The sequence below is a fragment of the Carlito syrichta genome, unplaced genomic scaffold, assembly GCF_000164805.1.
Source record: "Carlito syrichta isolate Samal-C Ts95f unplaced genomic scaffold, Tarsius_syrichta-2.0.1 Scaffold308124, whole genome shotgun sequence".
Classification (NCBI taxonomy): Eukaryota; Metazoa; Chordata; class Mammalia; order Primates; family Tarsiidae; genus Carlito; species Carlito syrichta.
The window spans coordinates 131,884-147,895 of NW_007252220.1; the positions used below are offsets into that span (position 1 = coordinate 131,884).

Consider the following 16,012-nt stretch of genomic DNA (forward strand, 5'->3'; position numbering starts at 1 on the left):
TCCAATTAGTGTCCTCACTTTAACAGTACATAACCTGTAAGACTTGTAGTTCAACTATCTTTGTAATTCAACTAGTCACAGAATAAAATTCTGTGTTTGATTTTCAGCAATCTCAGTCCTATGGCTACAGGAGATAAACACGTCCTTCAGGAGATACATAGAAGTTTTTGGGTAAATTAGTTTGAATCCCTGAGTTCATCCTTTTCTTTCACCACTTTGTATGTTGTATTCATTGTTTTAATTAGTTAAAAATTATCATATACATAGTCACTCAGTTACTTGCTTCTCATAAATGGCTGATTAAGAGTGTTCATTGGAGATATTTTGCATATCTCCATGGCCAGATCATACCATGGATTACTAGTACAGTACTCTATTACTGGAAATAGAGTCATTAGCATTGTTAAATCTAATCAGGTTGGAGAGCCAATCCCAGAAACTCTGGAACCAATTCAGAAAACTCACTCTTAAAATTCTGGTTCTCTATAATCACCTTCAATACCAAAATCTGTATCAGTGTTCTCCAGGGGCTTATTATGAGGAATTAGCTCACATGATTATGAAGGCTGAGAAGTCTCACTATCTGCCATTTGCATGCTAGAAACCTAGGAAAGGCAGTGGTGTAGTACCAGTCTGAGTCCAAAGGCCTGATAACCAAGAGAACCCATGATGTATATTCTAGTTCAAGTCCAAAGGCCTGAGCAGCATAGGGCTGATGATGTAAGTTCCAATTTGAGTCTGAAGGCCTAAGAAACATGAGCCCTGATCTAACGACAGGAAAAGATTGATGTCTCAGCTCATGTAGTCAAGCAGAGAGAGTAAATTCTTTCTTCCCCTGAATTTTTGTTCTCTTCGGGTCCTCAAAAGATTGGATGACACCCACCCACATTGGGGGGGACAATCTGCTTTACTCAGTCTACTAACTCAAATGTCAATTTCCTCCAGAAACACCCTAACAGAGACACCCAGAAGTAATACTTAACCAAATATCTGGGCACTCCATGACCCAGTCTAGCTGACACATAATTAACTATCACACCATGCAAGGAGCAGAGGGATTACCATCCAAGGCAGAAGGGACGGCAAGTACTAAAAGCCCTGAAATTGGAGCAAATTACAAGAGCAGATAGGCAGTCAGTGTCATTGGAGCATAGTAGATGGAGAGTGGTACAAGATAAAGTTGAAGAGATAGGCAGAGACCAGATAATACAGGTTATGGTAAGGAGTTTGGGTTCTATTCTAAGTGTGTTGAAAATGCATTGAGAGTTTTAAGTGGAGAGTGATATGATCTGATTTACACTTTGACAGATAATTCAGCTACTCTCTATAGTAAGTATTTTGAGGAGGAAGAATGAAAACAGTGATCAATTACACATCAATTACAGTCATCTAGGTGAGAGGCGGTGGCTTAAACTAGAATAGGGGCATTGACGGTGCATTTAAAAAGATATTTTTAAAAAACCCAGACATGCATGTTCCTATCCTTTCCTTCTTGGCTCAATTATACCCACAACTTTATTTACACACACTCACACACACACACGCGCGCGCGCACACATGCATGCACAAACACATCTCATCGGTAGAAATGAACACAAAACTCTGTTGAGTTAGCATAGCAGTCTATTGTGTTGAATCTGTTATGTACCCATAATGTGCACTTTAGATGAAATTATTATATTAGTTCAAATTATTCATAATTTTAGTTTTTGTACTTAATAATCACATTTAATGCAGTCATAGTCTATCAATGAACATGAAGAAAATGAGAAGGAAAGGAAATGCCTTTCATCTAAGGGAAAAGAAGGAAGGACAGAGGAAAGGAAAAATGATTTTTTTATATAACAGACTTATAGAGTGAGGAGAATCTTAAAATAAGAAGTCAGAAAAACTGTACAGGTCACAGCTCTGCCAGTAACTTGCAGTGTGACCTTAGGCATAGCACTTGATATGGCTCAGGTCTTTATATTCTTTATCTGTGAAAAGGTTATTTGAACAATTGTTCTAGAATGTCTCTCCTGTTCTCCAAATTGTTTTTCTAAGAACCATCCTCTTTGCCATGTTGTAGGAGTTTTATCTACCTCATGCACTCTAACTGAAGACAGAAGATAAAGTATGAATACTTATTTTCATGTAGGAAAGTTTAGGTAAACAGAGTCTAAATGATTTCACAATATCCCTCAAGCAGTTGATGGTATATTTTGTTTTATAATAAAAAATCTTATGACAAACATCTAGATATTTTCCCTTCTTCCTCCAAAAAGTGCTTTGAAAATTGATCCAGCAAGGAAAAGAATGCATACCATGATTTTTCTGTGTGATCTGTCTTTTGCTTGGCAACTTGAGATAAGTTTGACTGTCAGTAATCAATATATAACAAGCCATCCAGATAGGCTAGTAAGATACAAGATCTCATATTGAGCCCTAACAAGTGCTAACCACCTTATTTTTTCCTATAGCTGTACGATTCTGTGACCGGTGCCATCTGATCAAGCCAGATCGTTGCCACCACTGCTCTGTCTGTGCCATGTAAGTGACAGCCATTTTTTTCCCCTGGGCTGAGCTTGGCCACTGATGGTTGCCTAGACAACAAAATGACTGATCCTAGCTTGTAACAATGCCTAGATAAGAGCATTTTATTTCCATCAAAATGAGCACATACCAAAAACCTTCACAGGGATGTTGATGATTCAGGCTACTCTAAAAATAAGAAAGAGAAATAAGACCACACTTTGCAAATGAACTTTTTTTATTTTAGAACAGTTTTAGACTTACAGACTCATTGCGAGGATAGCTCCTGTATGCCCTACATCAAGTTTCCCTTATTATTAATATCTTATTTTTGTATGGTACATTTGTTGTAATTGATGAAGTAATACTGATACAATATTTTTAACTAAAGTCCATAGTTTTATTCACATTCCCTCAGTTTTTTCCAAACGTTCTTTATCTGCTCCAGGATCCCATCCAGGATGTCACATTACATTTAGTCACCATGTCTTCTTAGCTCCTCTAGCTGTGCCAGTTTCTCAGAATTTCCTTGTTTTTGATGACCTTGGCAGTCTTCAGGATTAGTGGTCATTTTGTAGAATGTCCCTCCTCCCCCCAACCCTCTGTCTCTCTCATTGCCCAGGCTGGAGTATAGTGGCACGATCACAGCTCACTGCAGCTTCATACTCCTGGCCTTAAGCAGTCCTTCTGCCTTGGCCTACCAATGCATAGGAATTACAGGCATGAGCCAGTGCACCCAGACTGTTTGATATTTTTCTCATTATTATTAGATTGGGATAATGTGATTTGGGGAAGAAGACTTTAGAGGTAAAGTGACATTTTTATTATATCCTATCAAGGGTACATAAAAACATGACTTATCACTACAATGTAATTTTGATTATCTGGCTGAAGTAGTGTTTGTCAGATTTCTCCACTGTAAAGTCTATTATGATGCACTGCAATAGCTGCATTAGAGAAATAAAAATTTTCCCTCCATTCTGTCTTCTATTCTTCCTTCCTTTCCCCTTTCTATATTTTGGAAGGGAGCCACTTTTTCTATTCTTTGGAAGGAAGCCACTATGTGCAGCTCATGCTAAAGGAATGAGAAGTTGTGTCCTTTCTCCTTGAATTATTTGGAATTCTTTTGCTTGGAAAATCTATCTCTTATTCTTATTTATTCAGTCATTTATTTATATCAATATGGAGACATGCATATTCATTTTATATTTTGCATTATAACCCAATTACTTTGTTTTGTTGCTTAAATTGTTCCATCTTTGTAAAATTCCATTTTTATGGTTGATACATATATATTAATCTTTATGCCTTTTCTCTTGAGTGTTTATGTCACCCATATTTATCTTACCCATGATTCAAATAGAGGCTATACGTATGTTTTCTTCTGTACTTTTATTAAACTGAAAATTGAATAAAATGAGAGAGGGCATCTTGGCATTTTTCTCTGTATTAATATCCTGGAGTTCCAGTTTCTTTAAAAAGTTGAACTTCTAGGCATATGACATGCTGCCAGTATGATCTTATAATGTGTTATTGTGATTGCCTCATGCTAAGAATAACTGAGGACAGAATAGTTTGGGAAGTCATTGTAGTGAAAATCGGAGAATGGGTGTACCGAAACCATGTTAAAATGCTGCTGAAATCTTGAGTTCAATTTTGAGGTGTTGTTTCATTTCCGTAGCTTCACTTATCGCCCTGTATTTTGTCCCCTTTATAGGTGTGTATTAAAAATGGATCATCACTGCCCTTGGTACGTCCCTTTGATTCATTTTTCTCCACTAAAAGGGTCAGAGTTGCTCGATATGCCCACTTTACTAAGCATAGTTGTAACATGTCTGTTTCTACCATCATAACTCACTGGACTTTGTATTTGTATAGGAAGCAAGGGAGGCGTAATATTTTAAAACAAGAACAAATATACCAGTAAAGGCATGATAGTGAATTCCTGGGGTCACAAAGCTAATAGTCTCCTGTTCATTAACTTTAGCAGTTAAGCATAGTAATGAAATACAGCACAAGCCTGGCTCGGTGGCTCAGCCTGTAATCCCGCGCCTTTGGGAGGCTGAGGTGAGTAGATTGCATGAGCCCGCAGGTTCGAGACCTGCCTGGGCAGCGAGACCTCATCTCTACAATAAATCAAAAAATCAGCTGGGCATGGTAGCGCATGCCTGTAATTCCAGCTACTTGGAAGGCTGAGGCGGAAGGATCACTGGAGCCCAGCAGGTCGAGGCTGTGGTGGGCGGGAGCAGCCACTGCACTCCAGTCTGGGTGACAGAGTGAGACTCCAACTCAGACACAAAAAAAGAAATACAGCACAAGTATTTCTCCTTTTCAACATTACACAATTCAGTTCTGTTTCTAGCTGGCTTAATGTTTGAAATATTCTAGATTGTTAAATTTAGCAGTTCTCCAAATTGTATGTTAGACCTAGAGAAACAGTCTAAAATCACATAACTGCAAAGGGAACTGTACCAAGTGTAGCTGTTAAGACTATAATAGTTTTTTTCTTTTTGTTTTTTGGGGGTTTTTTTTAGCAACCAGAATCCAGGGTTGCTTGGGTGTGTCTAGAACTAGTCCAGAACAGTTAAGTAGAACAGGTGTCTCTGTGCCAGTAAATGAAAGAAGAAACAAGTGAGACATGAACTTGTTTTTACAGTTTGTTCTTATTAAGGGACTTCCATCTCCACTGGGTTTCTACATAACACATAATGAGACAGCAGGAATAATATGCTTCCATTGCTTATTCCACATATGTACTGCTGTGTTCTCAACCAGTAGGTTCTGATTTCAAATTAGTTTTTCTTTTTTTCTTTTTAGGGTTAATAACTGCATTGGATTTTCCAACTACAAATTCTTTCTTCAGTTCTTAGCTTATTCTGTTCTATACTGCCTGTACATTGCTACAACAGTCTTCAGCTATTTCATCAAATACTGGAGAGTAAGTTAAAAATATCCTGAAGGGTTCCCCCAGAACAAATGCCCACCCACTCCTATTTGTGACATTGTTCACCTTATATCTTTTTACATTTTGAAATAGTTAATACGAAGCAACCAGAAGGAAAGACGCTAAAAACAATTTTTCCATGTTGAATACTGTGAGATTTAGAAGGCTATTATTTAAAGATTCTAGTTAAACAAGTTTCTGTCATACATGAGAATCTTGCTAGGCCTTCAGGAGCCTGACCTCTTGACTCCTACTCATTCTTTACAGTGAACTTCTGCAGGTGAGTTATAAAAATTCACATCTTACCAGTTATAGAGTTGAAAAATGTCAAAACTAATTCCAAATCCCTAGTTTTCTAAGAAAAAAGCTAACAAAGATCCCACGTTGTTAGAAAACACTTTCTAATTCCCTGTTCAAAGGAAAGTTGCAAAATTCCTACTGGACAGCTATACTGACTTATCTTCACATATGACCAAAATGAATAGGGAGGTATTTTTTTTAACACTGGGTTGGCAATTAGGAGAATTGGGATCTAATACTGGCTCTGTTACCTGCTTCATTGGCTCATTGCCACGATCAAATGAAATAGATTTTGAAAGTGCTTTACTTTTCAAAATATAATTCCAATAACTTTAATAAAATCTCAAAAAATTATTTCATCTTTCTTCTATTGGAAGATATCAATCATATACATCTATTTCCAAAAAAGAAAAACAAGCTTAAGACAGATTTTTTTTGTTTATATATGTGTACAGGTTCTGGCAGAAGTATAGTGAAATATATTCTTTTTTATTGCATGCCGATGGACTCCAGAAGATATATCTTCCCTATAGCTCCAGTACAATTACTAAGATATCCATGATGAAGGCTGTCCAAACTGAACCTGAATAGCAAAACACAGTTGTGGGCAGAGCTATTAGTTTTACTTTAGGAACTGCACAAAAGTCTGTGTAACAGGAATATCTTACCTCAGTTGGAGAGGTAAAGCTGTAGGGAAAGAATGTAAATCCTGTGACCAGAGTATAGATTATAATAAACTGGAAAAAAGAATGAAAAAACAGTAAGAACCTAAATAGCCAAGAATATTTAAATTCTTCCTCAGTGCTTTGTTCCCTACTGGTATACAAAATATAGAGTAGAAAATTATAGTGATGTGTACTTTCCATTTTCCCTTCAACTTTTTTAATGAGTTCAGATGTTTAATAACTTTAAGAATAGGAATTATATAATGATTATCAAAATCATCAACTCAGAGATACAAACAATAGTATAAGCAGAAATGAAGATTTTTGATAAATTTTCTCCATTAAATGCTCCACCATATCATACATATCTTGACATCTCTTCTTTGGTTCCTTTTCATAGCACAGGATCTACTGCACAGGTTTCCATGACCCTTTTGAAATTCCATCCACATGCTGAGCTGCTACCCTGAATGTGAAGAAAATCTGCTGCATTCATTCAGCAGAGAAAGTGTCAGCCTCGTTCTTCAACATAGATCTTTCTTAGTTTTTAACACAATAAGCTACTGCATAAGAACCAACTTTTACCTTCATAACTGAGTAAACAATAATTGCATTTCACACATTTTGCCTTTAGTCCTCTTAGTTAGCCAATAATCAAATACCACAATGCCAATCAGGTGCTGTATGCTTTTTTCACTCTTAAAAGATGATATTTGGATATGAATTAATTTCCAGAAATGTGCCAGTATTCACAAACAATACCAGAGGAACATACCCTTGTCCTTTTCCTACTCCCTCATTTTTTCTCCATAATGAACTAGTTCGTACCTAACAGAAGAGAGGTGAGGAAATCTGTCTTGGTTTATTCTCATAATGAAAAGGGCATTGACAGTTCAGGGAAATGTTTCTTTGTAGTCTCTCCAGCCAGAGAACACTTCGTGTGGTTTGGAGATGGCATTCTCAGTTTAAATTGAATCTCCCCTTAAAATAAAAAGTAAATACTGCCATGTATTTTAAAAGCCATATATCAAGGAGACAAGCTGTGCTCCTAAAAACAGCAACCTCTATTTGTGTGGTACTTTACAGTTTTTGTAGCACTTTCATATCCATTATCTCATTTGACCCTCACCACAACCCTAAGAAGTAGGCAAAGCAGGAATTATTAGTCTAATTCAAAAATATAAAACTGAGGCTTGTAAATTTCAAACTGAGCTTGTAAATTTCAAAGTCAGGACTTCTACCTACATCTGACCCTAAGCCCAGTGATCTCATACACTGTACCATGTCCTAGTGCCCATTTTGGTTCTGCTATGGAGAAGCTCTATCTCCTTTGGAATAAAGAATTCATAAGACCATCAGATCATTTCTCTCCTCTCAATATTAGCATAAACAATAACTACTTTGATAGGAGAATGATCTCAGCCTTCCGTGAAAAAGTAGTGATACATATCTCCCACACTGAGCCATGAATCACCTTGCAGAGGCTATAAATTGTTTTAGAAAAAAAGAGAATAGCAGTATTTTACCAGTGTTCCTCTGAACTGTCTCTGGTGACCATTGTTTTGCATGATTTAACTTGATTATCTTCTGAGAAGATATTTTGAACATAAGCCTGTCACTCTCTTTTAACAATAACAACAAGTTTAATATTAAGAACTCTGTCAAGGGACAGCACGGTAGATATGCTTTGGCAAACAGAAGAAAATTCTGCAAGAGTAATGGTGGCGGGGGAGGAGACTTCCAGCTCAGCTCCACAGGATGTAGACGGACTTTGTATCAGTCCCTCTTGCTCAGTCATTTCCTACTGCCCATTTTAAATGTGAAAAATAAGAAGGGAAATGTGAGCTTTAAATGCTTTATTTAAAAAAATACTCAAAAAGTAGAGATTATAAAAGCAAAAACCCAATCAAGAAAAAAAAGACTACAAAACAATATATGGAATCTTTTCTGTAAATGCAATATAAAACAAACAAAAATCAATCAACTTCAATGTGGGTGCTTAGGCCAAGATTTTATGAAAGGATCATTTCAAAAAGGAGAGTTTCAGATAAAGATTTCTTTAGTTGAAGTCCTTGAGGTAGCCATTTCTTGGGCTGCTCTGCCTCTATGGAATTTTGAGCCGCACCTCCCCTCAGCTGAAAGCAGCTGGCTGGTTTACTTCCTCTTTCTTTATCCTTCAAACATATACACCCTGAAATATTCCAAATATTTCCTTACATAAAAATGAATACAAATATTTTCTCAGAGAAAGAAAATAATCTGAACTTGCCAAGTATTGCCAAACCTTAACTTTCTCCTTCCAAATTGGAGTAGAACCAGATAATTAAGAATTTAGGGTACACTCCACTTAATAATCACTTATAACTTTATTATTAGAGAGCATCTGGAAATATTTCAAAGTGATTTATCATGCCAAAACAAGAACCATTATGGGAAATGAGGAAATAAATAATGGTCATCCCTAACTGCTCACTCCAAAATTGAAATGTTTTCTAAGGTTCTCTTGAAAAGACAAAATGTTACATGCTGTGTATGCTATAGAACTTTAGAACATTCATTTTGGTCTAGGTTGAATGTAGAAAAAAAAACTGGTGCCACATGGATAATAAAATGTCCCAAATAACTATGGCAATCCTTAGCCACCTACTTTTATAATTGCCTGTAAAATTTTGCTTGATTTTTACTCTCTAAACAGCTGTTCCACAGGATGTACTATATACCAGCACATTCCATTTCCGCAATTAAAAACACACACACACAAAATTTGCAGCAATTTTAAAATCAGGTCGTGACTTATAGGTAAGACATTTTAAAATTCTTCCTATGTGTTTTAACTTCCTACATATATCACTGTGACATTTTCAACACAAACATGTCCAAGGAAACATCACATATAAAGAATTCCAGAATAACCCACGTTGAAACGAGAGGATGAACCATGTGACTTCAAGATTTCAAACTAAATGGAGTACAAGCTTTAAGAAGTTGCATACCAATTATGGCCTGAGTATATACCCTTTACACATTACCCTTATCTAATTGGTAGATTATATAACTCTATTTTACACAGAACTGCATTTAAGCAGATATCCTAAAAGGCTTTGTAGACTGAGAGCATATTCACAATGAGGTATGGTCATTAACAGAAAGAATCATTTTGTAAAAATTTTACAAAATCTACTTTTTAAATTACAGCTAGATGTTTTATACATGTGAAACACTACTAACCTATATAGAAAAACTAGCCAAACTTTACCACTCTAATTTTTTGTTTATTTGTAATTTCTTTTCTAGGGGGAATTGCCCAATGTTCGCTCTAAGTTCCATGTCCTTTTTCTTCTTTTTGTGGCCTGCATGTTTTTTGTCAGCCTTGTGATTCTCTTTGGTTACCATTGTTGGCTTGTCGGCAGAAACAAAACCACCTTAGGTAAGACTGAATATTAAAACTAAGAAAAAACATATTAATATAGATCAGGGTGGATTGTTCCCAAGGAAGAAAAAACTTCCAATGATGTATTTTAGCTGCAGTGACACCCATTTGCCCCCAAACTGAGACAGGTGAAAATATGTTTTGCAGGCGGCTCCTGGGACCAGGGGTCGCCCCAGATCTCTGCTTCAGCAGCGCCGCAGCCCAGCCCCACCAGCTTCCCAGACCATGGCCAACCTCGAGCACACTGTCATCACCATCATGCCAGACGGCCTACAGCATGACCTGGTGGACAAGATCATCAAGCATTTTGAGCAGAAGGGATTCCGCCTCATGGCCATGGTTCCTTCAGGCCTGTGAGGAACACCTGAAACAGTACTACATTTGACCCGAAAGACCACCCATTCATCCCTGGGCTGGTAATGTACATGAACTCAGGGCCGGTGGTGGCCATGGTCTGAGAAGGGCTGCATGTTGTGAAGACTGGCAGTGTGATTCTTGGGGAGACCAATCCAGCTGATTCTAAGCAAGACACCATTCACAGGGACTTCTACATTCAAGTTGGCAGGAACATCATTCATGGCAATGACTCAGTTTAAAGTGTTGAAAAACAAATCAGCCTGTGGTTTAAACCTGAAGAACTGGTTGAATACAAGTCTTGTGCTTATGACTATGTCTGTGAATAAGAGGTAGACACTACAACAGTCCCTTTCAGCACCGCTTGGTGTGTCCTTGGACACAGTTCTTCATTCCACTGACTTGGAAGGAATAGGCTTAATCATTCTTTTCTAAGGCATATATACCAATAAAACCTTTGGAAGCTGAAAAAGAAAGAAGAAAAGAAAATACGTCTTATCAAACTGGAAAGCCACAGTGAATTAAGTTTACAGACTAATGAGAGCATTAGTAAATGAAACCCCACACAAAACCAAAAATGACCATTGCCCGTTATAGTGCATATTGGGTAATAGCTCCCCAGATTTATAGCTCAGAAGATTTCTAAAAGATTTACACATGAGGAAATGAAATCATCTATACAAAAGGGAATGTCAGAAGGGGGAGGTGAAAGTCAATAAAAATAGAAGAATCGAATTTATTAAGCACATCCAAGAACAGAGTCCTGTAAAAGAATCCAAATCAAAACAAGGATCCAAAAGTCCTGAAAAAGAATCAAGTCAATGACTATCTACAATCATCAAGGAACTGTATAGGTACTGTGAGAATGAAATAAGCACACTGAACAAATAAGTCTCTAGAAAATTAGTACAATAAATAAACATATATTCTGTTAGTTACTCTAGGCAGTTATTTGGAGCACTGTATTTCTGATGAATTCCAATATGCCAATTTTTTTCATCTATGGTGAAGCAAATGTTTACATTGTGTAAAAAGTAGTTACATTAGGAATGAGAAGTGTCCAAGTGTTGACTGTTTCGCTAGTATAGATATGAGTAAAGTGCAAAAGCCACTATGCTTTGGGAATTCATTTGCTAATAATGCTAATGACTAAGAAAGTATTTGCACCCATTTTCTCAATCAAATATACATCTAGTATGAGTTGTGTACATAGATTAGCACATTTGGCTTAGAGACCAGCTACAAAGAAGAAAAGTACTAAAAGCTTCATGGTAACAAAGTCTGAAAACAAAGAGCAAGTAGGAAATGGTCAGATGCAGCCAGAGTCCAACAGTGAAAGCATTTGCTTAATAGAATAAATGTATGTCTAAAAATAATGTGCACTAACATGGTCCAATTCCTCCTAGCTTTTGAGGTGATTATAGTTCACCTGTTGACATTTGGCATTTTATCTGAAGTAAAACTCGGTTTCTTACATTGCAGTCTTTGGTGTAAACATCTTCATTTCTGAAATGTTTTAATTACCAAATCAGTACCATTATTATCTCTTTATATGTCATTACTTTGGTCCCAGTTCTAAAGATGGAGACCAGTTATTTAGCTGTTGTTGCCACTTATATTCAAATAAAGTGCTGTTAAATGTTTCTTTACTTCTTAAATCCAGCAGTACAAAATATATGCTACTCCTGTGACTGTTTAATTATTTTATGTTTCCCCTACCTTTTTAAAAAAGAGACTTCTGATTCCTTATATTAAGTAGCAAACTTAGCTTGTGTTAAGTATTTAAACTGGTTTTTGCTAAGTAATTTAAGAATGAGAGGGCTATGCTACCACAGCAAAAAGATATTATAGACTCAAGTCATATTCATGGAGAACTGTGAAACATGACTTTTGAGATTTGTTCCCTTATTGCTTTCTTCTTCTTTTCTTCAAATCCCCTACCCTGTATTAGAGGCCTTCTGCACTCCAGTGTTTACAAGTGGCCCAGAGAAAAATGGGTTCAACCTTGGCTTCATCAAGAATATCCAGCAGGTGTTTGGAGATAACAAGAAGTTATGGTTAATACCTATTGGGTCCAGGTAGGTAAATATTGCTACTGAAATAAATTGATGCTGAACCATGCCTTGAAGCAGCAAATTCAATTTTGATTGTAGGTATCAGTCCAATGTGAAACTCTATTTCCCAGGTTTTTTATTTCTAGGTTAGCAAAGACAAATCAGGAGGCAGGGGTATGATAAATTAGACATTCTCATGCTTTGTTTTGTGGCAGTATAAACTGGTACCAATCTTTTATAACTGAATTTGTTAATATCTATCAAAAAAACCATCAGAATCTATATGTCCATTGTCCTAGTTATTACATTTCTGGGAAACTACCATAAAGACAGACAAACTATTCACAAAAATGTTCATCACAGCATTACTTATAGCCAGTAATTAGGAAATAGCCAAAATATCCAGAAATATGGGAATGTATATATGTGTGTGTGCATGTGTGTGTGTGTCATATGAGTGACCCCCAAAAACTGGAATTTACTTATTCAAAAATTGTGTATTTATTCATATGTGTTTAAGCTTCAGTCACCTTCAAAGTACTCTCCATTTGATTCAATACACCTATTGAGACTCTTTTTCCATGCTCAAAACAGTTTTTGAACTCATCAATTTTGATGCCTTTTAGTGCTTTCGCCATTTTTTTGTTGCACCTCTTCCATACCAGCAAAACATTTCCCTCTGAGGACTTTTTTCATCCATGAAAACAAACAAACAAATCACGATGAGATCAGGTGAACAGGGAGCTTTGGGCATGGAGGTCATGCTCTTTTTGGTCAAAGACTGCTGTGAACACTCAACATGGTGTGAGCATTGTCATGGTTGAAGAATCAGTCACCTGCTTGCCACAAGTTGGGACATTTCTTTCTCAAATCGTGGCCCAACCTTCTCAAAGCATGCAGATAAAAACTTTGGTTGACTGTTTGATCCAGAGGAGCAAATTCCAAGTGTACTACACTCAAGCCCCCTGTGTGTATGTGTATGTATGTGCATGCATGTGTATGTATGCAGAAGCTACCAAAAATGTATGCGCATTTTAAGAAGGAAAAAACTGTATTAAAATTGTAATAGTCAATATGTACCAATAAGAAAAGATGAATACAAGTCACGTTTGACTTCTGCAATTAAAAAAGGTACTCTAAGTAGTTACCACTGGCATCCAGGCACTTCCAATTATGGCAAACTAAAAGTAATACATAGAAAACATCTCTTAAAATTTGCTTTTGATATCGTGTGTGTGTGTCCCAAAAAACTGGAATTATCTTTTGAAGGGCTGGCCCCTTGTAATACAGTCTTTCCTGCTAGATGAGTGTTCTATGAATCCGTCAGTATACCAGCTAGCGTTGTTGTGAGAGGCTGTGTTTAGCTTCAGTGAACTTTTGTTGGAGAGTCTTTCAACACGTTTGCCCCTTTCATGATGGGTGATTTACAAGTGCACCTGCCCACACCACACTGAATGTTCAGCAGTTTTTGACCAGAAACAGCATAATCCCACACCCCACCCTCCCTAACCACCCAGTCTTGCTCCGAGTGATTTTTTTGTTTCCCCAGACGAAAAAAATTCTCAAAGAGATACGTTTTGCCATTGTAGAAGAGGTGATACAAAAAATGGCAGAAGCACTAAGGGGCATCAAAATTAACAAGTTCAAAAACTGTTTTGAGAAGTGGAAAAAGCATCTCGATAAGTATATTGCATCAAATGGAGAGTACTTTGAAGGTGACTGAAGTTTAAACACATAAGAATAAATACACAAATGTTTACAAATAAATGCTGGATTTTTTGAGTACTGACTCATGTGTGTGTGTGTGTGTGTGTGTGTGTGTGTGTGTGTTTTGAATGGAATATTGCATAGTCAAAAGTAATGATTATAAATACTATGTCACAGTAAGGGAAAATGTTTACTATATTTTAAGTAAAAAATTTAAATCCAAAATGGTATGTATACTGTGGTTTAAAATATAAACAAACATGTACCAAAATACAAAGGGCAGAAGAGAAACACACTCCCCCAGAATATTAAAAGTGGTAAGGGCAATAGTCTTAGAAATTATTTTTCTTTTCTTCATTTTTTCATACTTTGGGGTGAAATGCTAATATTATTTTTATAAAGAAAAATGTTAAAATAAAAACAAGAACAAATATTAATTTAGAGATTGCAGGCAATTCTTAGATCTGCAATAAGAATGCAATGAAAACAGTGAATGAAAAAATGAGGAGAGCCAAGCTTGTGTCCTGTAAGTGACCTCGTGAACCAGACTGAACCAAGAGCTAGATTAACTAAACCAGCTCTGGAACAGAGCTTGTTTCAGCCTTCTTGCAGCCCCCTTTAGATCTGCTTACACTTATTTGAGAAAACTTTATCAAGGTAGGGTGGTAATTAAGGAAAATTTTCTTCTCTCCTTCTCTCATTACCCTGATACTTTCTCTGCACTAGACTCATTTATTTCAGAGATGTGGTATATCATACACTCCTCCTGTCTATAAATCATAAGACAAACTATGTCAGTGAGTAATCTTGATTAATAACTGTTACCAGCAATTATCTACAACCTATTAACACACTTACATACACAGATATGCACACACTATCACCACATCAAAAGGAGATTTAAAATGAGTCTTCTCTGGAATAAAGAACAAAAACAAAAATCAAAGCCTGTTTACTTATAATCAGTATACTTACATTTTCTGTAAAGTACTATCAATGAAATCTGTCAACTTTCAATTAATCACATTCATGAACAGGAAAAAAGGCATAGTATCAATATCAAATGAATAATCCAAAAATCACTAAAATTAAATTTGGAATGCATTCAGATATATACACACTCAAAGGTTTAACTGTGGCCCATTTTAGTCAGGGCCAACTCAATTCCCTCCAATGCATTCTATCTATTAATGGCCAGAAATTAACCAGGCAGGTGACACTAGCTTACCATACATATCCACAAAGTGGGATCACACATGTGGATAATTGCTCCCAAAATCTGCACTCTAGAGATGGCTTGCTTTTTCTATTTCCTAATAACGTTTCTGCCATACAAACCAAATAAATAACAGGGCACTTAGGCATTATTTCTCACCAATTCACAGCAGCTTATCTCCACTGTATTCAGTGATTCTGAGTCTGCTCATCTTTCTTGAAAATTCAGAATCAAAGCAGTAAGATAATGGGATATAAATTGGGATAATCATTAAATGATATTTATGAAGCTTGCAATATGTGCATATTGCCATACTGGGCACTAAGGGAAACAAAGAGTTGCTTACAAATAAAACAGCCAACACTGATGCTGATAAACAAACAAGATATAAAAATCAAAAGCACCCGGGCGCAGTGGCTCACGCCTGTAATCCCAACACTTTGGGAGGCGGAGGTGAGAGGATTGCCTGAGTCCAGCCTGGGCAACTTGGCAAGACCTCGTCTCTTCAATAAATAAAAAAAATTGGCTAGGTGTGGTGGCTTGTGCCTGTGATTTCAGCTACTTGGAAGACTGAGGTGGAAGGATCGCCTGAGCCCGGCAGGTCAAGGCTATGGTGGCTGTGAGCATGCCACTGCACTCCAGCCTGGGCAACAGTGAAACGCCGACTCAAAAAAAAAAAAAATCAAAAGCAAAGCTGCAACTAAATGATACTATTCTAAGAACCTATCCCACCATAGTTTTAGACAATAAGCCTAAATATTCCTAGGAACCTGCATCCTATTTTTTTTTTTTGAGTTGGAGTCTCACTCTGTCGCCCAGACTGGAGTGCAG

At 36.8% G+C, this 16,012-nt stretch overlaps 1 protein-coding gene and 1 pseudogene across 3 annotated transcripts in view; both read left to right on the plus strand.

Annotated features, from left to right (window-relative positions):
• ZDHHC15 (zinc finger DHHC-type containing 15) overlaps window positions 1-16,012 on the plus strand; it is a 135,538-nt gene that overhangs the window by 68,904 nt on the left and 50,622 nt on the right. For both annotated transcript variants that reach the window (XM_008064993.1, XM_008064992.2), the window contains 5 exons: window positions 2,460-2,529; window positions 4,229-4,261; window positions 5,329-5,449; window positions 9,715-9,847; window positions 12,156-12,282. In XM_008064993.1, the coding sequence (XP_008063184.1) occupies window positions 2,460-2,529; window positions 4,229-4,261; window positions 5,329-5,449; window positions 9,715-9,847; window positions 12,156-12,282 (484 nt within the window). The remainder of the gene's footprint in view (window positions 1-2,459; window positions 2,530-4,228; window positions 4,262-5,328; window positions 5,450-9,714; window positions 9,848-12,155; window positions 12,283-16,012) is intronic.
• Window positions 10,076-10,669, plus strand: LOC103267393 (annotated as a pseudogene). Its single transcript, XR_002482365.1, has 2 exons — window positions 10,076-10,302; window positions 10,416-10,669. The product of XR_002482365.1 is annotated as a nucleoside diphosphate kinase B-like (transcript).